The 14,848-nt window shown below is 39.6% G+C and overlaps 1 protein-coding gene across 2 annotated transcripts in view; it reads right to left on the bottom strand.

Annotated features, from left to right (window-relative positions):
* The window catches only part of UBE3C (ubiquitin protein ligase E3C), a 69,510-nt gene extending 55,145 nt beyond the window's left edge, over positions 1-14,365 (bottom strand). Inside the window, exons 1-4 of one of the 2 annotated variants that reach the window (XM_033520303.1) lie at positions 14,198-14,365; positions 3,845-3,898; positions 1,079-1,153; positions 285-431 (exon numbers count right to left, since the gene is read on the bottom strand). In XM_033520303.1, coding sequence (XP_033376194.1) covers positions 285-431; positions 1,079-1,153; positions 3,845-3,898; positions 14,198-14,263 — 342 coding nt within the window. In that variant the 5' untranslated portion in view covers positions 14,264-14,365. The remainder of the gene's footprint in view (positions 1-284; positions 432-1,078; positions 1,154-3,844; positions 3,899-14,197) is intronic. The other variant, XM_015616703.3, reaches the window with a different exon arrangement.
* Between the last annotated feature and the right edge of the window lie 483 nt (positions 14,366-14,848).

Here is a 14,848-nt window from a genome sequence, read left to right as displayed (position 1 = left end):
ACCCAAACACCCTGGGAATGACCATGGGACTAAGCAGAAAGACTGTCTAAAAATTAAAATCCTAACAGAAGTATATTATTTTTAAAAACTTACCATGAATAATACACATAGGATTTTTTCAAGACTTCATTTCACATACTATGTGTTGTAAAATCTAATCTTAAGTTATTGTGACTAAATGACAAACAGCAGAGTGCAGTGAAAATTGCACTTTCAAGTGAAAGAGTACTTTAGAAGTGCAAAAAATGCAAGGACTATGGATCAAAGTATGTAACAGTACTCACCAAACGCTTTGAATCCTCATTCTGCCTATAGAAAAAGAGTAACTGGCGAACTAAGAGAGTCAAATTTGCTCCATTAGCAGTGGAAAAGGTTCCTCCAGACTGGGCCAAATTAGCACAGCGATCAAATTCACTTCTTTGGATAGAGTACTTAAAAACAAAACATGCATCAATGTATCAGCAATGGTTATGATTTAAAACGGAGATGCAAAATTTCAGCCTCCCATCCAGGGAGATCGCAAAGTAGTAAAACAGATACAACACATTTGTTAAGAGATCAAAATATACACATACCATAGTTGAAACCATAACTTCATTCTGTAACTCGGAAAGTACAGTTGCAACAAATCTGTTGCTTATCAAGCATTATCACATCAAACATTTTAGTCTAGTTTACTCACATTAACAAACTTAAACAAAACTCTTTCTTAGAAGAATCTACCCAACACCAACTTTGAACAACTTTTTGACTCATACAACCACCTTGGCCATAATGCAAAAAAAATTAAAAGCTCCACTGGTGTGTGAAAGTCCTTAATACCTAATGTTTTTTATCCAATTTATCAGCTAAAAAAAATTGCAGGATCCCACTCAGGTCCAGTCACATCCATGCTTTGTAGAATATACATCTGTTTACTAAAATATTGAGTTTGAAATGAAAATGTCAAGAGGGAAAAAGGAACTTCCATTTTCTCAAATACTCAAAATGATTTTTCAATGAAATTATTTATTACTAGAAAGTCTCATTTTCAGCAAAACTATTTAGCATCTTTCTAATTAAATAACCAGGTACTGACTTGATGTTTTCTGTCTCTGTACCCTCTTACAAACGACTGGATTATTATTGCATTTTTCAGCCTCCGCCTTTCTTCCTGTAAAACAAAGCAAGAAAACTGAAATCAACACCACAGAACTGACTCTCATTTCTACCCTTTTATCAAATTTATTTGTATTCAATATGGCCTTTTAATGAAAATTATGCAGTAATGATTAGTAAAATAAATTATTTTAATGTTTGTACCCAATACACATAAATCATGAGAATGCTTTTTATGTTTTTAAATGCAAATTTACCATTAAATATTGCAAAATAATCTGTATTACTACAGAAATCAACATAAATACTTTATTACTTTGCATCACTTTATTGTTAATGCATTTCATTAGACAAAGTCTTAATACTATGTTGAAAAATGTTGAAGGATTCATCAGATTGAGTGACACCATTCCTCTTTCTGCATAGAGCAGCAAACACTGACAACCCACTTATTTGTTTTCATTCAAATAATATAAAAGTATTATGATGCTGGCATAGTTTAGATCTGGAGAAAACGATCAAAAAAATCAGTTATTTGGAGACAGTACCTCTGTCAAAAGGATAATGAGGCTTAAAGTTCATTGTGGCCCAGGAGCAAAATATAGAAATTAATAAAAATTCTTAGTCTCTTTTCCAAACCAGACATGTTTAGTGAATCCTTTTATGACATCTTCCTCAGTAGGTGGATTAACAAAAATCACCCCTTTACAATGGCTTGGAGGAACTGAAAGCCAGCTTGAGATGCTATGGAAAGAGTTCTTGGAGGGTTCCCTGCCAATACCATAGGCATATCCCATTACAATAAGTATCTATGGGAAATGGCTACTGTAATTATATTTCTAACAATATCCATATGGTTTGTTAGGGAATAAAAGAGGGGAAATAAAGAGCTGTTCATGAACATAGAGCTACAAAGCTGGTTTCAACTTCTGGTTAAAGGAAAAGTACAAGGATTAAGAAACCAGCTTTAAAAAGAGATATTTTAACCTAATCAATCCTTAAACTATATTGAACCTGTAATTCTGAGGGTCACCAGGCAAAACAAAATACCAAAATGTTTTCATAAATTTAATTAAAATACTTTTGGAAAGTTCACATAAACTTCCAAGTCCCAAAACCTCGATTTCCAATTTATTGTCCTATAAAGACACATTCAACTTAAAAGCACAACCTGAACTGACCAGAGAGAACACCAGACAAAATTGCTACTCAAGGCCTAATTTATTTTTCTTGGAAAACCTGGGTTCTTAAAGCAACTTATCTGAATAAGCAGATTCTTGAAGACTCAAACTGCCTCTAAATCATGGGCCAAAATCAAAATTTTGATAAGTCAAAGGGTATTTCTCTCTCCAAAGTTTTGACAGTAAAAGTGCAATCAGAAGAGAGTTTCAGAGAGGTGGTATCTCTTCATAACCATAATGTAAGGCTCAGCTAAAACACAGATAACGTTTCCTTCTATCTAGGTACTGATTTTATCTCAGAACACATATCTGTCTATTAGAGACTCCTAATTGCAAAGGTTTTAAGTCTGAGGTCACTGCTAAGATTCTGCTACAGGCAGTTTTAAAAAGCCATAGCTGATTTTATTCTCAGAGGAGTCATTCATTTGGTAAAAATGTGCTCCATGCCACAGCAAATCACTGAGTGCACATATGTACCTCCACTGAGATAAGGGTATGGCTCTGCATCAGCATTGCCAAGGAGAGAGACAGGTAAATGAATGGGTTTATGGACCACAAAAAAGAACTTTTCCATATGTTGTTAACGACTTGTTGATGATAAAGCTGATTCATAACATGGAATTCTAAATAAACAGGTGAAATCCTGGTACATTCAGACTTGGACTAAGTCCATAACTGCACACCCAAGCTGGAGAGCAAAAAAAAGCAGTCCACTAAAACTGAGAAGCCACTGCAGAACATGTGCTTAATCTAGCATGGATCAAACACATCTTTAAGGGCCAAAGAGCTGTTTTCTTTGTGAGCATGAAACCTGCATAGTTATATTTTTTAATCAGTATTTAACACTAAATTTTTTTCAATTTATATGGGAGTGGTGGGAGGAAAATGACAAAATTAACATGGACTCAAATTCCATAGTACTAAATTTTGGGTTCTTCATTTCAATGCCTATTCCTCCTTTGCATTATTCCAGATTGAATTCTCAGGAGCAATAAGCGTCCATTACAAATCAGTATTAACGTTGCTTAAAGCCTCACACATCAGCTTCTCACTGCTCCTTAATTATCAACTGATTTCAAAGCATTTGAGCACTTTCAAAGCATTCAAGAATCACTGTTGTGATTTTCACCTTCACAGAACTGAGGCACACACTGGGGAAGTGAAGTACTAAAGGTCAGCCAAGAAACCATAGCAGGAGCAGAAGAAAGTTTGCTGAGACCAGCCCTTAGTAGATTATGAAGAAGGTAAAATTTGCAATTTATTAGTTAAATCCTTATCTTTTCTCAACAAAGACTAGATCAAATAAACACCAAAATAGAAGGGAAACTTCCCTTTGCACCCAGTGTATGCTTATCTTCTTTTGAGATGAAAAGCACTTCTAAGGAACATCTTAAAGCACTCAAATTGTTTTGCCAAGTAAAGCACACTTTAAGACTACGCAGAACTTGCAAACTGAAAGGAAACATTGTTGAACTAAGTATGACTGCAGCAGAAGTACTTTGCACTGTAAGTGTAACACCAAAGAAAAATCCAGTGGGCAGGCAAACGCTTACAGGTTACTTTACCTCTCGTTTTCTCCTTTCTTCCTGAGTACGATGAAGGAGAGAAGCCTTTTCTTCCTATAAGACACAAATAAAGATACTACTGCATTTTCATTCAAACGTGCTTCAACAGTGTTCAGGATTTTTAATGCAGACTTCAGGGATTGCTCAAAAAGCCTAACATGTAAATCACAGAGAAAAGTCGGTGTTAATCATTTTCTCAATTCACAAACACATGGCATGCAGCCCTCCCAAAAGAACAGTGATGGAGGGAAGTTATGTCCTTGTGAAAAGGGACCAGCAAAGAGCAGCAAACTGTACTGATCCCTGTCCATGTTTGTGTTCTCAGCATGCCTGCAAACATCACCCATTTACAAACGGCAGAGCTGGCGCACAGTAAGGTCCCAGTCCCACCAGATCATACCAGAGGTCTGAGTGTTTTCCTTGCCTGGAGGGTACATAAATCCCTGGCCCAGGTGCATGCAGCAAGCTGTGGCACATTCAGAGCAATCACATCCTCTTCCAAAGCCCCACGCTTTTGTCTAACTTGCAAAAAAGCATGAAGCTCTAATATTTACTTATCATTTTTCTCAAAGCTTGTCTAGAAAAGATGTCAAAAGAAATGCAGCATAAACGGCAGGATTTTTTTCTTTTAAAATTTTGAACTTTTTACCCAAATTAAGGCAACGCATCAAAACTTTCAGGACAGTGATCTCACCAAGACAAGAACTCTAAACTATTTATGAGGCCTCAAGACCCAGTATTATTACAACAACAAAAAAAAACCAAAAAACCTGCTTTAGCTTTTAAACCGCAATCTTATATGAGTGATCATAGATTACAACATATAATCAAAGCTTTATCTGCAAGAGTCTCTTACTGGATGGTTCTGGGTAATTTCCAAGGAAATATACAAAATAATTCAATTTTGATGCACAGTATTCAGTTTCCACTGCAGGCAACAGGAGATGAAAGCACCCTGGCACCTTCCCAAATCCAGTCGAAAACACACAGCAGATTTAAGGAAACTGTTTTCAATTTTTGACACCATGACACATATGACAACTTCGTTTTTCTCTGTATGCCCCTATTAGCCTGGAGAAGCTAGGAAATTAAAAAACACTTAAGCTGAAAATATACTGTATTTTAATACAGAAAAATCAATTTGAAGTTGGCAAACAAATGTTTATAAAATATTCAACTACAACTGAAACAATTGTGCTCAAACACTTTCAGTGTCTATCAGCAGATACAAAAAAATTATAGCAAAACTCTTTTGAATTTCTTTTTTGATGACAGAGGAAGCAAAATCATGATTCTCTTTGTTTCTTTACCATGGAAAATACTCTAACACAGACCACCAAGAGAGTGAAAAAGAAAAAAAATCCCACAAGAAGGTTAACCATCTTTCCTCTAAAGACAGTATTTATGGCCAAGGACACCACTAACTACAGCTATTGCCCTCTAAAGACAGGGTTTGTTCCACATGTTAAACACAGTACTAAGGAAGTCCATACACAAGGATGATGTATCTCCACTCAAGCAGCACAGAAAGGCACACACAAAGACAAAACAAGGTACTAAATTAATAACCAACAAATGGCTTAAAGTTTCAGGAATTTTTCAACAGATGATACCTGAAAGAAGCTGGCGCAATGTCCCAGTTTAGAAGTGATCATTCTGCAGACAGCACCACGTAAAGTGCATTTCTGCTTAGAAACAACATTTTGTAATTTGTCCTTACACTTCAGAGAGAATTGGAAGAAAAAGCAGAACAAAATACAGGTAAGGGAAAATAAACTGCTACGTGTGAATAGAGAAGAGAATGGTATGAAAAAACACAAGCAAAGACATAAAATACAAATTATTAGTAGATAAAGGAAAATAACTGTCCAGAGGGTTTAACAGAAACAATTTCAAATCATTTGAAGAGGGAGGGAGATATAACAGGGCAGCATATCCTTAGTGTATCACCAGCTTTTCACTAATGAAAAACTGAGTCTCTTTGTAGCAATCAATCTTTTATCCAAACCACTCTGAAACTAACAAAAGCTTTTAGTCTGCCACATACTTGCTTCGAGTACTTGTAAAGAAAAACACCAACTTGTTAAAGTATAAATTAAATAAAATAGAAGAACTTTCCTAAGACAATAAAATATTCAGGTATGCACATCCCACCTTTAGCTAATTATTATGTGTAAAATAATACTGTTACTCATGCTCACAAGATATACACAGTTATGATACAGATCATAACTATGACTAAAGAACACGTTTAAATTAAATTCAAGAAAAATATAACCCCTTAAAGTGTTACTAAAGCAAGCTGGAATACAATGTCTCTGCATAAATTAAAAAGTAACCATGCATGTGCAAATGAAAACAAACATGCTGTAGGAAAGAGATGAAAAAAACCTGAAATAATCTTCCAATACAAAGGCCATGCTATCAAAATAATTTCTTAAAGAGTGGTAACTGCAGTCACCTCTGAAACCCTCCCTGAACTTTGACAACTAGCACTGTGAAAAGGAGCCAGACTCAGTAGTTGTTCTGTGGTTGGTTGTGAATGACAACGCACGTTTGACAACTCCCACCCAGAGTCTCCTGGCTGCTGCCAGCAACAGCAGCAGCTCCAGCACCTCTCCTGCTGCCAACAGGCAGTGCTCCTCACAGTAGGAGATGGAACTCCCAAAAATCACACCAGGCTCACTCCTATTCCCCACCTTCCTTGATCCTGTGATGCTCATGCCACCGTCTTTCTCCACCTGCCAGACAGGCACACATCAGGTGCTGAGTCCTCCTATCAAGGCAGGCAGGCAGACAAGGTAAGGGGAACAAAGCATGAGCTTCTCCTGAGTTTGTCACCCCTACCTTAAAAAGAGTGAAAAGCCATTCCCTGAATCATAGTCCTGACTTTTTATGATGTGGTCTTTCTTCCTTCAGGGCTTGCCCTCCCAGGAAGGAGTAGACCTTCCGTGTGTTTTTTCATACAATGTGGGAGACATGTGGCAGTCCTTCTCCTGCCTGATGCTTTCTCCAACAATGAAAAGACAACCGACCTTCTGCTCTAGGGTGTGAGCTGCAGCACCATGAAAACCCAATTTGAAAAGTTTTCGGTGAGGCCCAGCAAAAGAAACAAGAAAGCAGAGAAAGCCTATGTGACAGCGATACAGTGTGACATTACAGAGGATGACTCAAAGGGTAAGGCAGAAGGAGGAAAGAGGTGAAAACAGGGAAGCAGATGGAGGACAGTACCCAGAGAGGGAAACGTGTGAGTGCCACCAAAGAAATGTTGAGTAACATGTGAAATGTAAATTTGCAGATGGGGATAATGTACAATTCCGTGTACTGCGCTGTGCAGCACAGCAAAGTTCCTGGTGGCAGGACTGCTACAAGGCAGCAGTTGAGATCAGCCACATCTGACAGTGGAACGATGTCAATGTCAGTGCTTCAAAAACAGCAGTTCAATCCATAATGGGAAAAAAAATTGAATTAAAGTTGTTTTCTTATCCTTGTTTTGCTGAAATACATTCTGTGGTTGCAAAAGCATATTTGCACAACTCCTAGCTTTCACATATCCTAGACAAAGACAGAATAAGGTACACTAATACAGAAATTATTATTATTTTCCTTCTGCATTTGAACACCTTGTCTTGAAAGAAATAAACTTTCAGCCCTCTTGGCTCAAAATCCAGATTCATAAAACCAAAATGTATATAATTAAATCCTTTTCAACATCTGTAATATTTTATGACTCTTAAAATCTGAAATTGAACACTCCTGGACAGCTATGTTAATCAAGCTATCATACAGAAAATAAATTTAAAATCTAAATAGGCCCAGATGCAGAGATTAAACGGAATCATTATTTTCAGGTACTAGCTAAAAACTGATATTTAAAAAAATTAATAACAACACAGTAAAGCCAAAAAAATAATTAATTAATGTTTGATGCTTCTTTATATATGAATGGTGAATGGGGTTTATTTTGGTTAGTAGCTGAGAATGTTTTGTATTTCACATTACAATAGGTCATGCAAAGTACAAGGCATGACTTTTTATGAAATTTTCTTTCAAAAACAAATAAACACTTGATCTTTTAGTTTTTGGAGACAATTACAAAAACTTGTATGGTTTTCATCTACAAATTCCAGGAACTTGAATCTTTTTTCTTCCCTTAAAATGAGGAACACAACTGTACAGCTGAATTTAACTTGAACTGCATAAAAACCAGTACCCAAATTCCCAAAAGAAATGAAGTGACCTAAGCAATTAATGGAATAAAATTCCTTTCAACAAAGTATTCAGTAACTCCAGCAAATAAATGGAAAATTTTCTAACATTTATTTTTACAGAACAAATGTGGCCACTGGGAGATATTCCCCACCTTCTCAACAATGCTTCTATTTCCCGAAATTATTTTAGACCAGATGAACTCTAACTGGTTTTGTTTTTTAAATCTGAATAGTAAAAGAAATTTGCGTTTTAAAAGGCTTACAATGTCTTGAAATGAACTGCAATAATTTAAATTCCATTGAACATGTCTGAGTATGTTCAGCAGCATTAAATATTTTGCTTTTAACCAGTTTGTGATTCTTCTTAATAATGATGTAAATAATCAGAGCTATGTTTACATGTAGAGCAGACAATCTTGCAGAAGGGAGTTTGATCTATGCCCAGGAGGAGGCATCTGACCTGGCAAAGCCTGGCCTTGCTGAAGTCAATGTCACAGTGCTTACTAGAAAACACCTCAGCATTTTAGCTGAAATCTACTGTGGGATGTAGGGAGGATCTGGAACCTCTTCTATCTTGGTACCCACAAAACCACACAGGGTGGAAAGAGAATTTAACTGGAGGCTCTAGAGGCCAACTGAAATACGAGAAAGTTGCTTTTACATTTATGCTCCGTTTGTCCCTACCAGGATTTTTAAGATGTATATTGTACACAGAGCTGTCAGTGAGCATTTCTAGCGGAAGGTGTCCCTGCCCTTGACAGGGGGGTTGGGACTGGGTAATCTTTAAGGTCCCTTCCAGCCCCAACAATTCTGTGACTCATCATATTCTCAGGAACAAGCAGGGATAATGTATTTATAAAAGCAGAAACTTTTTGTTTTGAATGTAAAAAAATAGCATGTAACTGAAAACAACGGCGTAATCGCTGCTGTCAGCTAACTACAACTCCATCTGTTGTAGTTTGCTTTCAAATGAGGAGAATTTCAAATGTTACAGAGAGAGAAAAAATGCCTAGGAATAAGGGATGCACTAACTGCCTTTTCCTACTGACAGGCAGTCATTATTTTACAACATGATGGTCTGCCCATACTTCCATGCCACAGATCTGAAATTCTGAGAGTATTTCAAGACTTACGCTGTGACACTGCAAGATTCTGCCTGACTCAGAATGAGTATGTACCTGCACACAGAGCTACGTGCGTGCCTGTGCGACGGGACAACGCTCTTAGGGAGCAAAGCACTGCAATTCTTTTCTACCATTCAAAAATAAACACTCAATTTGTAATTCCAATCTACAACTCCCATGCTATAAATCCTTAGCATCATTTCACTTCCTTTATGGCATGGTGTAGGGTCAAATAAGTTATAATAAATTAAAAAATTTTCCTTCCTAAAGTTATTAACTATTTTCCTCAATCAATCAATCAAACAGTAAGAGAGAAACAAAACTGTTTTTTAACTGTCCCATCAATACTTACATCCTACAGGCATCTACCACAACAACTAATCCAAACATGGTAGATCTCTCAATACACTGGCAATTTTACAGCCTAATGTTTGTAAAATTAAAATTTCAGTTCCACAAGAAGTTATTTCATGTGCGGAATACAGACAACAAAGAGCAAACAAAGTGCTTCTGGAGTTCTACCTCTGCAGTTCAGCTGAAAGCAGGGGAAATATAAACAAGAATCTAATATTTAATGTTACGCTATTAATTTAAGAAAGCAAATCAGTAACTACTAAATTAAAATATAAAAAACTTTGTAAATTGAAGATCTCTGATTAGTAAAAATGTCCATATTAAAAGAAATTACTGAGACTTTTTAAAATACAGTTGGAGTCATCAATATTTACTCATTAGTAAGCTTCTACATCTTCCACAAAAAAGCCAAAGATCTAAAAGAACCCCAAACTCAATTGTTTTCACTTTCATGACCGTGCTAACTCATCTGTATTATAAATTCTGAAAAAGGAGAGGGTTTTTAAAATCACCTCATAATACATTATAATTTAAAAATATTTTAAACAGTCTTAGGATTTGTAAAAGCATGGTTTAGATAGCTCAAATGATACTATACATTTGACTTAATATTCTTTTACCCATTTTTCCTGTTAGACTTCCAAGGTGTCATTCATATATTTTACAACATGATCAAACAACGTGGAGCCCCACAATGTGGAGCCCCTTATACATCTCAGCACTGGCCTGTGGATCCCCTGCATGGATGTAGTAAATAAAGCATTGCTACCTCAGATTTTTCTTAATACTACTGAAGTTAATGAAGTAACACCAGGCTTGACTGTCCCAAATCAGTCTGATGCAGCTCAACCAATTTTGTGCCGTGATGAATGTCATGCTACAATCAGTGAAAGCTGCCAGCTGTCCCCAGAAGGCGCGGTGATACTCCACCTAGCAGAAATATGTTCACTGCACGGGACACAGGGGATGGGCTGGGAAGCAGCCAAGGTGAAGGGACCATCTGCTCCAGTCCCTTGCACAGTTGGGTTGTGAGGCCAATCTGAGCTGCACCCCAAGCCATCCACAGCTCTGCATTTCCTGCCTAACACACCACAGACTCTGCAGCCACAGCCTACCAGGCAACAATTACTGTCCTGTACTAAATGTCCATGAGTAACTCAAGACAGTCTCATACTGAACTCCAATAACAGCATCCATTTTTGGAGGGTACTTTACTTAGGAAGCACAAAAATATTGTATTGTAATTGTAACTGGTTTGCCAGTTACAATTAAACTAAATTTGAAAATTTCTCTTGAAGAGCCTCATAAAGCAAAGAACCATGTTTTAAACATGACAATAAACTACCCTAAAAATAAAAATAAATAAATAAACTCCTCTGAAATTAGCTTGTCAGAGTGTAAATAAAATCCTGTATCTACACCCTAAAACACAGGGCCAACAGTCCAGATGAATCAGCAGATTCTTGAAAGTAGGTACAGAAGAAAAAGCCCAAGCCCTGACAATACCACTGACAATTTTACACTTTTGTACAATGTATTATCATAATGCTACAGTAATATTCTAAAAGGATCAGTCACTGAGATAGTAATTTTGAGAACATTAATTTGCAGCCTGTGACTAGAACAAAAACAAGTGGTGCTTGATATGGGTGGACTGAAGTGCCTCTCAAAAGCATACACAATTCAGACCATAACACACATGAATATAAAATGCCAACAGTGCAAAAACAGACCCAAAGCTGTTTTTGTAATTCAAAAATGCCATACAAGCTAGTGATGGGAAGGCACACTAGATTCAGTGCCTGTCACAATTATGCAAGTACCCAATTTTACTTCTATCATTGTGGTTCCACTGATAGAACTTACTGAAGTCAGTCCCTTGTGAGGCCTAAGGGAACACTACATACACACATGGTGGTGCCAGGTGTCAACACATGTGAGCTGTGACCCACACACTTACTGTTTGCACCTGCAGCTCCATCAGCAAAACCACACTTCTAATAGTGTTGCTGATCACTATTTTGGTGTAGTTATACTCACATCAGACTCCACTGGCATCTTTAGCACTGACTGGCTCCTCAAACAAGCGTCCCCATGTCTGAACAGGGGGGGTTGTCATTGCTCTGCAGTGGTGCAATCACATTTGGGATACTTCCCCAAACTGGGTACAGAGTTATTCTTAAGCAGCCTGCATGGCCCCAGTGTTTCTGTGCCTTCTACTAAAGGAATCACAATAGGCAGCACTAAGTATTCAGCTAGCTACCAAAAGCATAGCAGAGGTACAGTGTTGGATCTTTCTAAAGACCATTTGAGAGGGCAAGGGCATCTGTCAAAAAAATTAGGTTTTTTTGTATATGTACCAAAAGCTGAAAGGAAATAATTTATAATTCAGCTTTCTGTAAAAAAGAAGCCAATGCATATGAGAAACATGACCCCAAGGAGCCTATGATGTGGAATAATGAGAAACTCGCGTGATGCCTAATTCAGGCTTACAGAATTAGAAACAGAAACCAGACAAAGTTAAAAGATAACAGCAGACCTATTTACTGAAGGGCCTTCAGGTACACTAAGGGCAGATGAAGCCTCCCCAGGGGGCTACACCCAAGATGGATGATGGTCACGAGTTTTTCAGACAGATATAAGTTTGGTCTATTAGGCATTAATCCTCCACTTACAGTTTCAAGTAATAAAGTCATATTCCCCCTAGTTTGTTCCCCCCATGGAAATCACTTTTGTTTGTACTTTTCAGGGCCTGAGGCTGTAGGGTATCCTTCAATAACAGGCCCAGAGGGATTGTTTTGTCTAACCAAAATGGGAAGACAGTTATATGGGGTTTAGAGCTATGCACTAATGCTGTATAGGATTTGAAAAAATATAAGAGCTAGAATCTTAAGGCATCACATGGAACCCACATAAACACTTGCCACAGCAATCTCTGTTGTAGTATGTCTTCACAGAAATTCAGGTAAACTGCATTTAGTAGTTTTTAGTACTGTTTAAATAAATTCTTTCATTAGTACTGTACACAGCTTCTGAAAATAAGCAGCTATTTCAAGGACACTCTAGGATGCCTATGTAACCATGATGCCCAAAGCTGCGTGTAACTGATTTGCACTGATGCAGCACAAGCACTTCAGTGATCCAATGTAAAATCACAAAATCTGTGCACCAGTCAGTATCAATCTCATCATGAACCACAACCTCTACTGCACAGAGTGAAGGTTATGCATCAATTTCAGTTTCCAGTCCTTTACATGCTAATATTTGCCCTTGGAAATTTATGCCTGCATAACATTAATAAATTTGTCCCATATAATTAAAATAGACATAATTCTGATACATTTTCATTAATTGTTAAGTGTAAAATAAGATGGTATGAGAGTTGTTTACGTAGGAGGCAACATGTTCAGTAAGAAACATTATGAGCAAGTCAGGGTCAAAAGTTGCAAAGTAGCTGAAGTGTACAGCTGAGGACCAGGGCATGTTCTGCCAACTCCTACTTAAGCTGAGGAGTATTTATGGCATTTTGACTCATGTAATGCCACTTTACGTGGCCTAATGAAAAGAAATGTCTTAAGATAAACTGAAGGTGAATCACAGGAAAAGCTGCATAATCTAAATACAGTTCTGTAAGTAATCTCTTCATATTAAGTCAATAATTAAGTAAATATGCCCAAATGCAAACTTCACTGTGATTTTAGTATCACATACTGCAGTATTTTTGCCCATTTCCTCACTGTACTGCCAAACCTTAAAAGTTTCCAAGAATCAAACTTGCTTTTAGTGCACAGTAAAAAAAACTTAAGACTTTTTACCCCATTAAAATTCAAAAACACTAATGGAAACACTCATCAGCTTCCCACACAGTCATCTCCAATGACAACGGGGAGACACGGTATTTTCACAGTGAATTAAAGTGACCCCTACAGATCAGGCTGCTTCTAAAAACACTTTGTCCTTTCCGTCATTCTTCCGAAGTCCTGTGCCCTTCAGTGCTCGAACTAAACATTTGCTTACCACGTTAAATCAGCAAGATCTGAATAAATCATTCTGCTTCTTTCCCATCAATAAACACAAGAAGATCAAATAGTCTGGTACAGCTGACAGTTAACTGCTACTCACCCTGGGCACGATAAATTGACTGAACCTAAACTTGACAGAGACCAACCCGGCAGCCCCGGCTCACGTGGATGAACCTCCCCCAGAAATTCGGGTTGTCTGAGGCTGTGTGTGTCCCACATCCCTCCGGCGAGGCAGGTCCACGCCAGACATTCCCTCTAGAGGGAAACGACAGAAGGTCTCCTGAGTCCTTTCCCTAGGGAAGACCTGGAGAGCGACTGCTCGGGAGGTGCCACCGGCCACGGCACCCGGGATCGATCGATTGCCTGCGGGGGGACGAGCCAAGGAGACATTTCCTCGCTTCCCACAATTCTTATTACACTACAAACCTGGGATGGTGTGGCCTGATTATACAAAAAATAATAACAGAGAGGCACGGAGATCAGAGATAAACACATCATCAGGAGGGGAGGGTTTTTCCCCTCGATTAAACCTTAGTCATCGCTGCTCCCATTTCTGAAGGCCCGACGGTAAAAGCACCGATAACAGGGCGGGGGACGGCGGAACCGACACAGACACAGGCACGGGTGGGCGCCGCTCCTTACCTTCCTGCTCGCTCCTCCGAGGGACACCTTGGGCCTTGTTTTGAAATCCCCTTCAAAGCTGAACATGTTTACAGCTTATCCCATGGGGAGCGGGGCCCGGCCGGCCGGCAGGGCGAGCGGAGGGGCCGCACGAACCCCCCGGGCTGGCGCCCCGCGGCCCGCCCGCCCCCGCGGGGCTGCTCCCCCGTCCCCCGCCTTCCCCGCGGCCTTCGCTGTCCCGGTCGCCCTCTTCCTGACCGGCGGCCACGGCGGAGCGTAGTGGGAGGAGGGAGAAGGAGGAGGAGGGAGCGGAGGAGGGGGCAGAGGGAGCGCTCGCGCCGGCCGCGCAGAGAAGATGGCGGCCGCCCGCCGCCCGCCGGGCGCGCTCCCGACACGCGGCCGCGCCCGCCGCCCCGCCCCCGGCCCGCGCCGGCCCTCAGCGGCGCCGGCTGGCCCGGCTGGCTGGCCCGGCTGTCCTGGCTGTCCCGGCTGGCTGGGCGGACTGGCTCGGCTGCGGGTGTTCCACGGGAAACTTCCCTGCTTCGGGCTCCACGGGAGCTGCCTGCAGGTGTGCAGGGGCGGCTGGAGCTGGGCTGCGCTGTGGTGCCGCATCCTGCCCGGGCCGCGCTGGGGGCGAGAACCGAGCTGAGGGTGCAGCCGGGCTTTGGCATA

Source organism: Parus major, chromosome 2 (genome assembly GCF_001522545.3).
Source record: "Parus major isolate Abel chromosome 2, Parus_major1.1, whole genome shotgun sequence".
In the NCBI taxonomy this organism is placed as follows: Eukaryota; Metazoa; Chordata; class Aves; order Passeriformes; family Paridae; genus Parus; species Parus major.
The sequence above is the reverse complement of the archived record's forward strand: the minus strand, read 5'-3'. Positions and strand labels throughout refer to the sequence as shown.